This window comes from Muscardinus avellanarius (assembly GCF_963383645.1).
Source record: "Muscardinus avellanarius genome assembly, chromosome: 18".
In the NCBI taxonomy this organism is placed as follows: domain Eukaryota; kingdom Metazoa; phylum Chordata; class Mammalia; order Rodentia; family Gliridae; genus Muscardinus; species Muscardinus avellanarius.
In genome coordinates this window covers 30,617,869-30,631,133 of record NC_137804.1, presented here as the reverse complement: position 1 = coordinate 30,631,133, position 13,265 = coordinate 30,617,869, and the positions used below count along the sequence as shown (strand labels likewise).

Genomic DNA, 13,265 nt, shown 5'->3' with positions numbered 1-13,265 from the left:
AGAGAGGAGTGTGGGGATGATGAGGCCCTCCATAGGCAGCAGAGTGCTCAGATCAGGGTCCAAGACCCAGTATATGCCAGGGAATGGCTGTAGCAGGTGGGGGCTGACCACATTCCTTCTCTATCAGGCAGCTGCTGATGATTTAAGGGACATGCCAGGAGCTGTCGGCGGTGCAAGGTAAGGAGGAGGTAGAGAGACATTTGGGGGACTGACTGCATGGCCTTCTGAATCCTCTCAGCTGCCTGCTAGAGGTAACCAGTTAAATGTTACTAACCGTCTACTTGCAGAAATCCCACAAAACTCTGTCTTTCTCTAAATAAATGCAGGTGAGATGGACTCTGGTCTGTTTTCCCTAAATGTCACCTGATTCATGTTGTCCTACACTGGGTATTGGTAGATAGATCAAGGCTGGATTGGTTCATAACCCATTTTGTTTGGTCTGTGAGCCAAAAATGATAGTATTTTTTTTTCCTCCATAATTGGGATGGAACCCAGAAGTATTCTACCTCCAAACTATATCCCCAACCCTATTTTTTTTTTATTCTTTATTTTTAAACAGGGTCTCACTGAGTTGCAAAGGGCCTCACTAAGTAGTTGAGGCTAGCCACAAACCCAGATCCTCCTGTCTCAGCCTCCCAAATGCTGGGATTACAAGTGTGTACCACTACGCCTGGCTAATGATAGTATATCCTTTTTTTTGGGGGGGGTGGGTCTAAGAATGGAACCCAGGGGCATTCGACCTCTAAGCTACACCCCCTGCCCTGTATTTTATTTTTTGTTTTAGAACAAGGTCTCACTAAGTAGCTGAAGCTGTCCACGAAGAACCGTGATCCTCCAGTTTCAGCCTCCCAAATGCTGGGATTATAATAAGCGTGTGCTACCACACCCAGCTTGATAGTATATTCTTAAAGGTCTGTTTAAACAAAATAATATGGCTAAGGTAGCCCAAAAATCCTAAAATATTCGCTCTCTAAACCTTTATAGAAGAATGAAGGGCTATGTGTGGCCAGGAGGAGCTGGAATTTAAATGCTAAGGTCCCAGCTGGATGTGGTAGTGCACACTTGTAATCCCTTGTGCCAGTACTTAGGAGGCTGGCACAGGAAGATCACAGGTGAAGTGCTCCACAACTTAGTGAGACCCTGTTTCAAAATTAATAAAAAAATAGGGCTGGGGTGTAACTTGGAAGTAGAATGCCCCTGAGTTCAACCCCTAGTTCTGAAAAAAAAAAAAAAAGTTAAAAAATAAAAATAAATGCAAGAGTCCTGATACCCACCTCAGCCACCTCCCTAACCCTGGAGACCACTGGGGGACTTGAAAGAAGCTGCTATCAGCAAGTAGGTTCACTTTCTGGAGTGCTCAATACCTGCAGTCTGAATGACAGAAGTCTTCTCACCCTTTTTTTGCAATGGCCAGTGTGGTCTGGCAGGGCTGTGTTAAACGGCTGTGGTCTGAGTTCCTGACAGCCAGCCTTCCTGCTAAACCAGTCTCCAAGTCTTGTAGCTGTTGTTGCCATGGCTCCCCACTAGACCCTTGTTCTGGGAACAGGCTCAGCTGTGCAGAAGGCTCAGGAGACCAGTGGGTTGGTGTTTCTGGGTCAGGGTGCGGCAGCAGTCTGAGAGGTGCTGACCTGGACTCTCCCCCTGTAGCCCAGAGCACGCGGAACCAGAGGTGCAGGTGGTCCCTGGGTCTGGCCAGATTATCTTCCTGCCTTTCACCTGCATTGGCTACACAGCCACCAACCAGGACTTCATCCAGCGCCTGAGCACGCTGATCCGCCAGGCCATCGAGAGGCAGCTGCCTGCCTGGATTGAGGCCGCCAATCAGCGGGAGGAGGGCCAAGGCGAGCAGGGTGAGGATGAGGACGAAGAAGATGTTGCTGAGAACCGCTACTTTGAAATGGGGCCCCCAGATGCAGAGGAAGAGGAGGAGGGTGGCCAGGGAGAGGAGGAAGATGAGGAGGACGAGGAGGACGAGGAGGCTGAGGAGGAGCGCCTGGCTCTGGAGTGGGCCCTGGGTGCAGATGAGGACTTCCTGCTGGAGCACATTCGCATCCTCAAGGTGCTGTGGTGCTTCCTGATCCACGTGCAGGGCAGCATCCGCCAGTTTGCTGCCTGTCTCGTGCTCACTGACTTCGGCATTGCTGTCTTCGAGATCCCGCACCAGGAGTCACGAGGCAGCAGCCAGCACATCCTCTCGTCCCTGCGCTTCGTCTTCTGCTTCCCACATGGAGACCTCACTGAGTTTGGCTTCCTCATGCCAGAGCTGTGTCTGGTGCTCAAGGTGCGGCACAGTGAGAACACGCTCTTCATCATTTCCGATGCCGCCAACCTGCACGAGTTCCATGCCGACCTGCGCTCCTGCTTCGCCCCACAGCACATGGCCATGCTGTGCAGCCCCATCCTCTACGGCAGCCACACTACCCTGCAGGAGTTCCTACGCCAGCTGCTTACCTTCTACAAGGTGGCTGGAGGCGGCCAGGAGCGCAGCCAGGGCTGCTTCCCTGTCTACCTGGTCTACAGTGACAAGCGCATGGTACAGACAGCCGCCGGAGACTACTCAGGCAACATCGAGTGGGCCAGCTGCACGCTGTGCTCAGCTGTACGCCGCTCATGCTGCGCGCCCTCCGAGGCCGTCAAGTCTGCTGCCATCCCCTACTGGCTGCTGCTCACGCCCCAGCACCTCAATGTCATCAAGGCCGATTTCAACCCCATGCCCAACCGTGGCACCCACAACTGCCGCAACCGCAACAGCTTCAAGCTCAGCCGCGTGCCGCTCTCCACCGTGCTGCTGGACCCCACCCGCAGCTGCACCCAGCCACGGGGAGCCTTTGCCGATGGCCACGTGCTTGAGCTGCTTGTTGGCTACCGCTTTGTCACCGCCATCTTTGTGTTGCCCCATGAGAAGTTCCACTTTCTGCGCATCTACAACCAGCTACGGGCCTCTCTGCAGGACCTGAAGACCGTGGTCATCGCCAAGACTCCTGCAACAGGGGCCAGATCCCAGAGCCCCCTGGTAGATGATCAGCCTGCTGAGGGCAGGCTCAGGTAAGACCAAGCATAGCCTCTTGGGGTGGGGTTAGGCATGTGGTGATCTCTGGGCATCCTGACCCTTGTTTTCTCCTCAGGCCCCAACCGCCGTTGGCATTAACCTTGCCTGTCTCAGGCTTGGCACCTGGCTGCTCCTTATCTCCTAGAAATATAAAAGAGGCCTACAAAAGCTGCCCTTTGGCAAAAATAGGTTGGCCTAGGCACCTGCTACCTTACGGGACAGGTTGAGGAAGCTGCCCGCCACCTTGCTTGTCTGGTGCAAGAGCTGTCACTTTGGCCCTAGCCCTGGTCCTATCCACTCTGCTCCCACGATCTTAAGCGTGGCCTCTGGGCATCACTTTCCCTACCCCTGGGGTCACCCCATGGCTGGCTCTGGACCTGAGACTGCTTCAGGCCCCTCCCATCCCTGAGACCAGCTCCTGCCCTCTCCCTGTTGGTAAGCCACAAAGACCTTAGCAAGGACAGGGTTGTGTATGACTGGCAGTCCCTCCCAAGAGAACCTTAGGTGCAAAAGAGGCAAGATCCAGAGTGTATGAGCTGGCTGGGTGGTCTCTGCCAAGGCCCCTTTCTTCTGGGAAGACTGGTGTATTGACAGGGAAGAAGTTGGCAGCCCTGTCCTCCTGTTGTTGCTCTGAGCCTGGCTTTCCTTGGACTCTCAGGCCTGGGTCCTTCAGGGGTACAGGGGGTGAAGGTAGAACTTGTCCCCACCTGGGGCTCACAGAGACTTTGTGACCTTGTGGGTACTCCTGTCTCCTGTTGCTGGCTTTCCTGGGCTTCCCTGACCTAGGAAAGAGAGCCCTTCATTTGACTGCCTTCCTGTTCTTAAGATTCAGTCTAGCTCATGTTCTCTTCCATTCTAGTAATAGCACAGACCCTTTCCTCACCCCAGCCTGTCCTCAGCATTTCATGGAACCTGCCTTGTCCCCTCAACCCAGCCCCAGCCTGATGTCCCCAAAGGGCTGCTAGTTCTTCAGGCTGAATCTGGTGCCCTCTGATCATCTGGATTCAGCAGCCCATGCTGGAGGCAAACCTGTGTGGCCTCTCATCCCCTCCTGGGTGAAGCTTTGGTTGTGGGCACCTTGTCTTCGCTTCCCTGCCACCCCCAAGCCTGGTTGGCCTTGCCCTTGGGAAAATTGTATCCAGAAACCAGGTCCCCAGCATATGCCTCTGCTCCAAGACAGCAAGAAGGCAGCCCTGAGCATTCACGAGAAATTTACCCAGATACAGGATCACAGCCCCTGGGATCTCAGCAGCTCTGCTAGGTCCCATTGAGAGGATGATGTCCAAAACACTCCTCCTTAGCCAGGCTTGGTGATGCACGCTTGTAATCCCAGCATTTGGGAGGCTGAGACAGGAGGATAGCGGTTTGCAGACAGCCTCAGCTACTACTTAGTGAGGCCCTTTGCAACTCAGTGAGACCCTGTTTCCAAATAAAGAATAAAAAATAGGGCTGGGGTATAGCTCAGAGGTAGAATGCCCCTAGGTTCCATCCCCAGTACTGCAAAAACAAAACACTCCCCCTCAATGGGTATGGCCATGTATTTTAGTTGCAGAGGACTCAAACCTCAAGGAGCTTTAAGATCTGAGCATCATTTGGTCTTGTGTCTCGAACAGACCAATGACCACCCAGCATGGCCCTGTGCAGTGATGGCCGCATGGGCTGAGGTCCTGGGCCACCAGAGGACATCACAAAGGCAGCCTGAAGAGCACTTTCAGTTTTGGGTCCCCACTTTTGCATGTGCTCACATACCCAGGTCCTCGCCCTGGGCGCCTTGGTTGGCACTGTGGACACTGGAGTGGTATTTCTGACATCTTTTCCACTTTCTCAAAGTGAGTTTTCAGTCTATGGACCAAAACCTTTGAGACATATGTCTGGATAGCTGATCCCTGGGGTGACCTCCTCTGCTTTTTGTTGTTGTTGTTGTTGTTGTCCTGGGGGTGGAATCCAGGGGCTTTTCTACCTCCGGGCTATACTCCCAGACCTATTTTGAAACAGGGTCTCACTAAGCTGCTGAGAGCCTCACTCAGTTGCTGAGGCTGGCTTTGAACCTGTGCGATCCTCCTATCTCAGCCTCCCAAGCGCTGGAAGCGTGCACCACCACGCCTGGCTCCTCCTCTGCTTCTATCTGATGAGATCCCTGGCGACTCCAGAATAGGCATGTGCATACCTTGCGCTGAGGTTGTGACATGATGTGAATCTCTGTGTATTAATGTTGTACTTTTGGGGGGATTGGGAGATACAGCGGTGACCAGCGTCCCCAGGAGAGGGCAGAGGCAGCGGCCCCAGACCCAGCCCCAGCAGAGGTCGCAGCTTCAGTGCCAGTGGCAGCCTCACTTCCAGACCCACCAAAGATGCCAGCAGAGGCCCCTGCTCCAGCTGCAGCCCTGGCAGAGGACCCAGCTCCAGCTTTGGTCCCAGAAGAGGTCCCAGAAGAGACCCCAGCTCCAGCCCCAGCAGAGGCCCTTGCACAAGCTGAGGCCCCCACCCAGTACCCGAATGAGCACCTGATCCAGTCCACCTCGGAGGAGAATCAGCTCCCCTCACACTTGCCTGTCTGCCCGTCGCTCCAGCACATCGCCAGCCTGCCCGGGAGTGCCGTCATTGAGCTCTTCCACAGCAGCATCGCTGAGGTAGCAGCCCAGGTGCCCGTCTTGCCACCCGGCACTTGTATGGAGAGGTGTGGGCTCTGCTGTGGCCCCGAGCAGTCTGTAGTTCTGTTTTAGCTGCTGGGAGGACCTGAGCTGTCCTTCCCCGGCCTCTCCTGTGCAGCCTCGGGCCCAGGCACACCTTCTCACACTCCGAGTTGTAATTACCACAATGAGGTGAATTTTCCGCCTCTCCCCATGCAGGCTGTGGGCTTGTCCTGGGTGTGCAGGCCCCCGCAGTGATGGGAATGACAGAAGTGGCAGGAGGAGGGCAGAGGAGGTGTTCTCTGGCATGGTCTAGGAGGGGGAAGCTGCGGCCCTGCCTGCTCCAGGCCCACACCCAGCCCATCTGTGTCCAGGTTGAGAATGAGGAGCTGAGGCACCTCCTGTGGTCGTCAGTGGTGTTCTACCAGACCCCGGCGCTGGAGGTGACCGCCTGCGTGCTGCTCTCCACCAAGGCTGTGTACTTTGTTCTGCATGACGGGCTCCGCCGCTACTTCTCAGAACCTCTGCAAGGTTGGCACTGGGTCCTACTGCTTGGGAGCTTAGAGCAGGCCTCAGGCGGCGCCCCTGAATACATTGGACTGAGCCTCTTGTCTGAGGAAGTGATGGCAATGGCTCTTCCCTCTGGAGCCATCATGAGGACCAGAGGCCAGATGTTATCATGCCAGGCCAGGCCAGCGAGTGCTTGTGAACAGGCCATGAGGGCAGGAAGCGGGGATTAGGTAGCCTCTGTCCCTCGGCACCTCAGTGGGAGCCTTAGCTAGTGGCTTGGTGCCTCCACTGAGCTGGACAAAACTCAGCCCCAGATGGAGTTGCATGCAAAGCTTTGTGTGTTAAGGTGGTGGGGCTCCTTGCCAAGGGGACCCAGTTCCTGCTGGGCCTGTCACACACTGCGCCCTGTGTTTGCCTGCTGCCACCCTCAGCCCCTTCCTCTCCATCACAGATTTCTGGCATCAGAAAAACACTGACTACAACAACAGTCCTTTCCACATCTCCCAGTGCTTTGTGCTCAAACTCAGTGACCTGCAGTCAGTCAACGTTGGCCTTTTCGACCAGTATTTCCGCCTGACGGGTGAGTGAGGTCACTCACTGGGCTGGGGTTTGTTCCGTTTCGGGTGAAGGCCAGGGTCACCAGTGGACTGCATGTGGGTACATTATCACAGGCAGAGTTATCTCTGCTTACAAGTCAGCCAGCCAGGCGAGAGGAAGCAGCTCCAGGAACTGCTGAGGTTGCAGGCAGGACTCGCCCCAGGGCTCAGAGTGGGAGGCGGGGTGTGCAGCCAACCTCAATCCAGACAGGCAGAGTGGCCCTGGGCCTGGGCAGGATGTTTCTGACTCACAACTTCCTGAAGAGAGAAAACTAAGCTCTTTCCCTCATGCCTTTGTATCCCCTTCCAGAAAAATGTCTCAGCTTTTCCTGCCTGAGAAATGGCTGCCTCCCCAGGTCCCATGATGGTCTCCCATGGGGGCCCTCTTAACCCTAACTTTCTGGGGCACAGACCTGGCGGGAAATGGTGGCCTGTGGCCCTGAACAGCCCGTTCTCGTGCAGGCTCCTGCCCATCACAGGTGGTAACATGCTTGACACGGGACAGCTACCTGACACACTGCTTCCTCCAGCACCTCATGACTGTGCTCTCCTCTCTGGAACGTACACCTTCACCTGAACCCATCGATAAGGATTTCTATTCTGAGTTTGGGAACAAGACTACAGGTACCCCATCCATCTTGGATTGCAGACTGGTGTTTGGGTGGACATTAGGCCCTAGAGTCCTCCCTACCTCTGGCTTTTTCTTTCTCTCTTGCCTGGCCAGGGGTGTTATGTGGGGTTTTTCCATGCCCAACTTCTATGAGGGGCAATTCCTTGGCCATCCAGCAGACACTTCTCAAGTGTTGGCCCTGGACTGCTGGCGCGGGGACCTTGTCTGAGCCTATGGGCTTGGAGCACCCTCGCCTGCCTCCCATGTGGTGTCTGGCAGGCTTAGGGACAATGGTGGTTTCAGCCCACTACAGACCAGTTCTAGGTATAGCCCTGGTAGCATCTCTCTCTGCAGGGAAGATGGAGAACTACGAGCTGATTCACTCAAGCCGTGTCAAGTTCACCTACCCCAGCGAGGAAGAGGTTGGGGACCTGACATTCATTGTGTCCCAGAAGACAGCCGACCTGGAAAAAGTGCCGGCGCCCAGCATCCTGCTCTATGTCCAAGCCTTTCAGGTGGGCACACCACCTCCTGGTCGCTGCAAGGGCCCACTTCGCCCCAAGACACTCCTGCTTACCAGTGCCGAAATCTTTCTTCTGGATGAAGACTACGTCCACTACCCGTTGCCTGAGTTTGCCAAAGAGCCACCACAGAGAGACAGGTACCGGCTAGATGACGGCCGTCGTGTCCGGGACCTGGACCGTGTGCTCATGGGCTACCAGCCCTACCCACAAGCCCTCACCCTTGTCTTTGATGATGTGCAAGGTCATGACCTCATGGGTAGCGTCACCCTAGACCACTTCGGGGAGGTGGCAGGTGGCCCTGACAAAGCCGGCCAGGGCCATGAGGTCCAGTGGCAGGTGTTTGTCCCCAGCGCTGAGAGCCGAGAGAAGCTCATGGCGTTGCTGGCCCGCCAGTGGGAGTCCCTGTGTGGCCGGGAGCTGCCTGTGGAGCTCACTGGCTAGCTCAGCCACGCCAGCCCCTGCCGCGTCGGCCTAGGTGCCCGCTCAGAGCAGGAAAGCAGGCGCTCTTTGTCCTTTTAAAAATGTTTCTCCCCTCCCTTTTGGTACCTTAATTTGACTGTCCCTGCAGGGAACGTAACTGTGTTGAGTTCATTCTTCCTGGTGCAGGAGTGAGGAAGCCAGGCCCTCCAGGTGTCCGTGTGCCCTGAGCCCTGTGGTGTGCCTGGCCCTCGTGAGTGTGAGTGTGTGTGTCCCATTGTTGATGTGTGGCGCCTGGCGTCCTGCAGTGTCGGGTCCTGCCCTTTTGCTGTTGCTGTCATTGTGAGCCTTTTGCTGCTGATGGTGAAGCTGGTGGCAGAGTGCACATTGGAAGCCCCCACCCAGGCAGGCTTTCAAAGTGGAAGCCTCCCCTGGTCCACACAAGTTGGGAGCCCCATGGGGGAAGGAGTCCCCCAGGCCTTGGGGCTAGTGGGTGGGGGCAGGGGACCTAGAGCTGCCAGCACCAAATGTGATTTCTGTTGCCTATTTTGTCTATTCCAATAAAGCAGTTTGACAGTCTGGGTCTTCTGAGTCAAGGTCACTGGGGTTCCGGCTTACCGTGGTTTGCATGAGGGAGAGGGTGCCTTGAAGGCATGCAGGTAAGGCGTGGGTGAGGGAGAGAGCAGCCTTCCAAGGGCCAGGTGCTTACAGAGGCAGGGGAGGTGCGAGGGGACCTCTCTGGACAGGGACCTGCTGGACTGTGGCTACACCAGGACCCGAGGGCAAATGAGAAGAGTCCATGGAACTCCGAGGCACCCGACACACCAGCCTTCTGCCCCTCCACCAGCTCCTCCGGCTGCTCTGCCCCTAGGTCCTGCCACCTGATGCTGTGTCCTGTGGTGAGGTGAGCCCCAGGGCCTCACCAGGGTGGCCTTTGAGTGACAGCCGGGGAGGTGGACAGTAGGAAAGGGCCCCCGTCTGTACTGTGTCAGATGGGGGCCACACTGAGGAGCCCCACTGAAGTAGAACCACTCGCTGTGCCCCAGCCTTCCTCCCCATTCTCACCACTGAGCATCGCCCTTGCTCCCCAGCGCTTCTCACCTAACGGGGAAGAAGGTAGTGCATGGAGTGGTCTCAAAGAAACCCCAGTATCCACTCAGTATCAGTCTGGCACCACCCCTCATGTCCCACAGGCATCCTTGGGGGAGAGGGGGCGCAAAGCGAATATGCCAGAGCCGGCTGGTGGCCACTGTTAGGAAGGTGAAAGCAGGTATGGGGCAACCTGCAGCCTAGATTCAGGGAAGCTCTTGGCTGGTGGAAAACCCTGGAGCTGGGGATACTTCAGCTCATACACAAGGGCCCTGGGGCCCAGGAGCCCCAGGTTCAATCCCCAGCAACTCATGCACACAGACACACAAAAGGAAAAACCTAGATGAATTAAATCTAGCAGAGTTTATTGGTGCAAATAAAACAATTCTTAAATTGGGCACCTCAAAGAATCAGAACAAATTCTAAGAACTCCAGCCAACAACACTATCAGGCAGCATTTGTTGAAAACAAGCAAAGTCAAGGCGTGGTAGCGTGTGCTTATAATCCCAGGCCTTGAGAGGCCAAGACAGGAATGTCATGGGCTTGCAGCCAGCCCCAGCTACTTGGGCCTTTCACAACTTAGTGAGACCCTGTTTCAAAATTAAAATAGGGTTGGGGTTGTAGTTTAGAGGTAGGATGCCCCTGGGTTCAATTCCCGGTGCCACACAAAAAAAGTACAAAACAGATGCAAGGTAGACAATCTTAAGTTGTTAGAACATAATTGGCCAGTTATTTACAAAGCCTCCTATAATTAACTGACACTCAGGACCAGGATTGAACTCCATATTGGTCTGGTCTATTGGGCATAGTGACAGAGCTTAGTCTAAACCGATAGCTAAAGATGCGCCTGGTGGTGCACTCTTGTAATCCCAATACTTAGGAGGCTGACACAGGAGGATCACAAGTTCGTGGGCAGCCTCAGCAACTTGTGAGGCCCTGTTTCAAAATAAAGAATAAAATGGGGCTGGGAGTATAGCTCGGAGATAAAATGCCCTGAGTTCCATCCCCAGTATCTATCTATCTATCTCTATCTCTATCTCTATCTCTCTCTCTCTCTCTCTCTCTCTCTCTCTCTCTCTCTCTCTCTCTCTCTCTCTCACACACACACACACACACACACACACACACAGTGGCTGTCTACACATTACCACCTTTGATCTGAGACTATCTTTGAGAAGGAGCTGATATGTGACACTCCGGGTAACGGGTAACGGTGAGCAGGGGAGCTCATGTTCAAGGAGTAGAAAAGCCGCATGTCTGCAGCAGTTGCACAGAGGGTGGGAGAGGCGCTCCGCAGGCATGGAGAGGGATGGGGTGCTGCTGAAGGGAGGGGTACATAAGGCATGGGGTGTTGGGGTGGAGGTGTCACTGGATGGGTCAAGGAGGCCGTGGGATTTCAACTCAGCAAGTTCTTGATCTATACCACTAAAATGGTGTCAAAATCAAGACACAAGCAAAGATTTATTAAAGGGTTGCATACCCCAAAGACAGAGTGTGAGAGCCCCTTGCCTCTCAGAGGAGAAGAGTGACACACCCAAGCTTGAGCTTTCCGTTTTATACTTGATTTTCCTGGGAAGAAATACAAGTTTCCAGGATTGCATCTTTGAAAAGAGAATCCCATGTTAATCATTTGATATTTAGACTTCTGAATGTTTCTTCTTGGTCAAGCAATTTAGCCATAAATCAGTTGTGGACACATTGTATACGTTTTTGGCAACATTAAAATTGGTTATTTTGCTGTTGCTCTCCTTGATCTTTTGCAAGGGTAATCTGGTTTCAGCTGACTCCAAGGGCAAGCACAACTGCGCTGCTCACAGTCCTGGGTCCCATTTACCAAAGGTCTCTCTCTCTCTGAGAATCCTCTTATCTCGCCTCCACCCCTGAGACTTTGGTCTCTTCTTAAGCAGCATCAGGATGATTGGTCTGTAGTCCCTACATACCCAGAGCAGGGAGTCATTCCCTGCCTGATCCAGACAAGGGTGAGGTTGTTGTTTAACAGGAGAGACTAACTGGAATCCATGAGAGTACATCATCTTTTAGTTAAATTTTACAAGAAGGTTAAAAAGAACAAAAACAGAATAGTAAAAAGTATCATTCCTCAAGGTCCTGGAAGCTGAGTGTAGTAGCGCATGTTTGTAATCCCAGTGGGAGGCCGAGATGGGAAGATCGCAGGTTCGCAGCCAACCTCTGCTACTTAGTGAGGATCTCTGCAACTTAGTGAGTCCCTGTTTAAAAATAAAGAAAAGCTGGGCGTGGTGGTGCACTCTTGTAATCCCAGAGTTTGAGAGGCTGAGACAGGAGGATCGCACAGGTTCAAAGCCAGCCTCAGCTACTTAGTGAGGCTCTCAGCAACTTAGTGAGACCCTGTTTCCAAAATAAAATATAAAATAGGTCTGGGAGTAGAGCCCGGAGGTAGAAAGCCTCTGGGTTCCACCGCCAGTACCACCAAAAAATAAATTAATAATAATAATAATAATAATAATAATAATAATAAAAGAAGAAAAAGAAAGCCGGGCTTGGTGGTGCATGCTTGTAATCCCCATGCTTGGGAGGCGGAGACAGGAGGATCGCACTGGTTTGAAGCCAGCCTTGCTCTTGCTGGTTTAAGAGACCCTGTTTCCAATATATATATATATATATATATATATATATATATATATATATATATATATATATATATATATATAATATAAAATAGGTCTGGGAGTGTAGCCCAGAGGTAGAAGGGTTTCCAGGAACCCCAGTACCACCAAAAAAAAAAAAAACAATAAAAATAAAAAATAAAGTAAAATAGGTCTGGGAGTGTAGTCCAGGAGTAGAAAGACCTAGGGTTCCATTCCCAGTACCACACAAAATAAATTAATGCCGGGCGTGGTGGCGCACGCTTGTAATCCCTGCGCTTGGGAGGCGGAGACAGGAGGATCGCGCTGGTTCGGAGCCAGCCTCGCTGGCTTAAGAGACTCTGTTTCCACATAAAAATGTTAAAAAATAGGTCTGGGAGTGTAGCCCGTGGGAGTGTATACCAGAGGTAGAAGGGCTTCCAGGAACCCCAGTACCACCAAAAAAAAAAAAAAAAAAAAAAAAAAAGTTAAATAAAATAAAGAAAAAATTGGGCTGGGTGGAGCTCAGAGGTAGAATGCCCTTGGGTTCAATCCCTAGCACTGCAAATAAATAAATAAATAATAAAAAGTTGTATTGGGTAGATAAGACTTGATTGTGTCCCAAGTATTTGTATTTTATTTATTTTTATATTGGTACTAGGGTCTAAACCCAGAGACCCAGAGGCACTCTACCCCTCAGCTACACTTTTTTTTTTTTTTTTAATATTTGTCTATTTTTTTGTGGGTTTGGGTATGGAACGCAGGGGCATTTGACCTCCGAGCTACACCCCCTGCCCTAGTTTTTATTCTTTAATTTGAAACAGGGTCTCACTAAGTTGCAGAGGGCCTCATTAAGTAGCTAAGGCCGTCTGCGAACCGCGATCCGGTCTCAGCCTCCCAAATACTGGGATTACAAGCGTGCGCCACCATGCCCGGCTTGCCCTATTTTTTCTTTTGAAACAGGGTCTCACTAAGTTGCGGAGGGCCTCACTAAGTAGCTGAGGCTGTCCACAAACTGCGATCCTCATGTCTCACCTTTTTTTTTATTAAATAAAAATAGTGAAACAGTATCTCACTAAGTTGCTGAACCTACAATCCTCCTGTCTCAGCCTCCCAAGTACTAGTATTACAGGCAAGTGCCACCACACCCAGCTATGTCTCAAGTAATTTTTATGCTTTCAGGAAATATAATTTTAGCCAGGTATTCTTTTCTAAAATCTTTTTGTATGTGGTAACTAGG

General features: G+C 52.6%; 1 protein-coding gene across 2 annotated transcripts in view; it reads left to right on the top strand.

The window, feature by feature from the left end:
- Positions 1–8,360, top strand: part of NISCH (nischarin) — a gene marked incomplete at both ends in the record, with an annotated part of 41,812 nt that extends 33,452 nt beyond the window's left edge. The window contains 7 exons of one of the 2 annotated variants that reach the window (XM_080715278.1): positions 128–177; positions 1,648–3,045; positions 5,292–5,679; positions 6,054–6,210; positions 6,641–6,769; positions 7,248–7,409; positions 7,750–8,360. In XM_080715278.1, the coding sequence (XP_080571404.1) occupies positions 128–177; positions 1,648–3,045; positions 5,292–5,679; positions 6,054–6,210; positions 6,641–6,769; positions 7,248–7,409; positions 7,750–8,360 (2,895 nt within the window). Of the gene's footprint in view, positions 1–127; positions 178–1,647; positions 3,046–5,285; positions 5,680–6,053; positions 6,211–6,640; positions 6,770–7,247; positions 7,410–7,749 lie in introns of both variants that reach the window. The other variant, XM_080715277.1, reaches the window with a different exon arrangement.
- Positions 8,361–13,265: the final 4,905 nt, after the last annotated feature.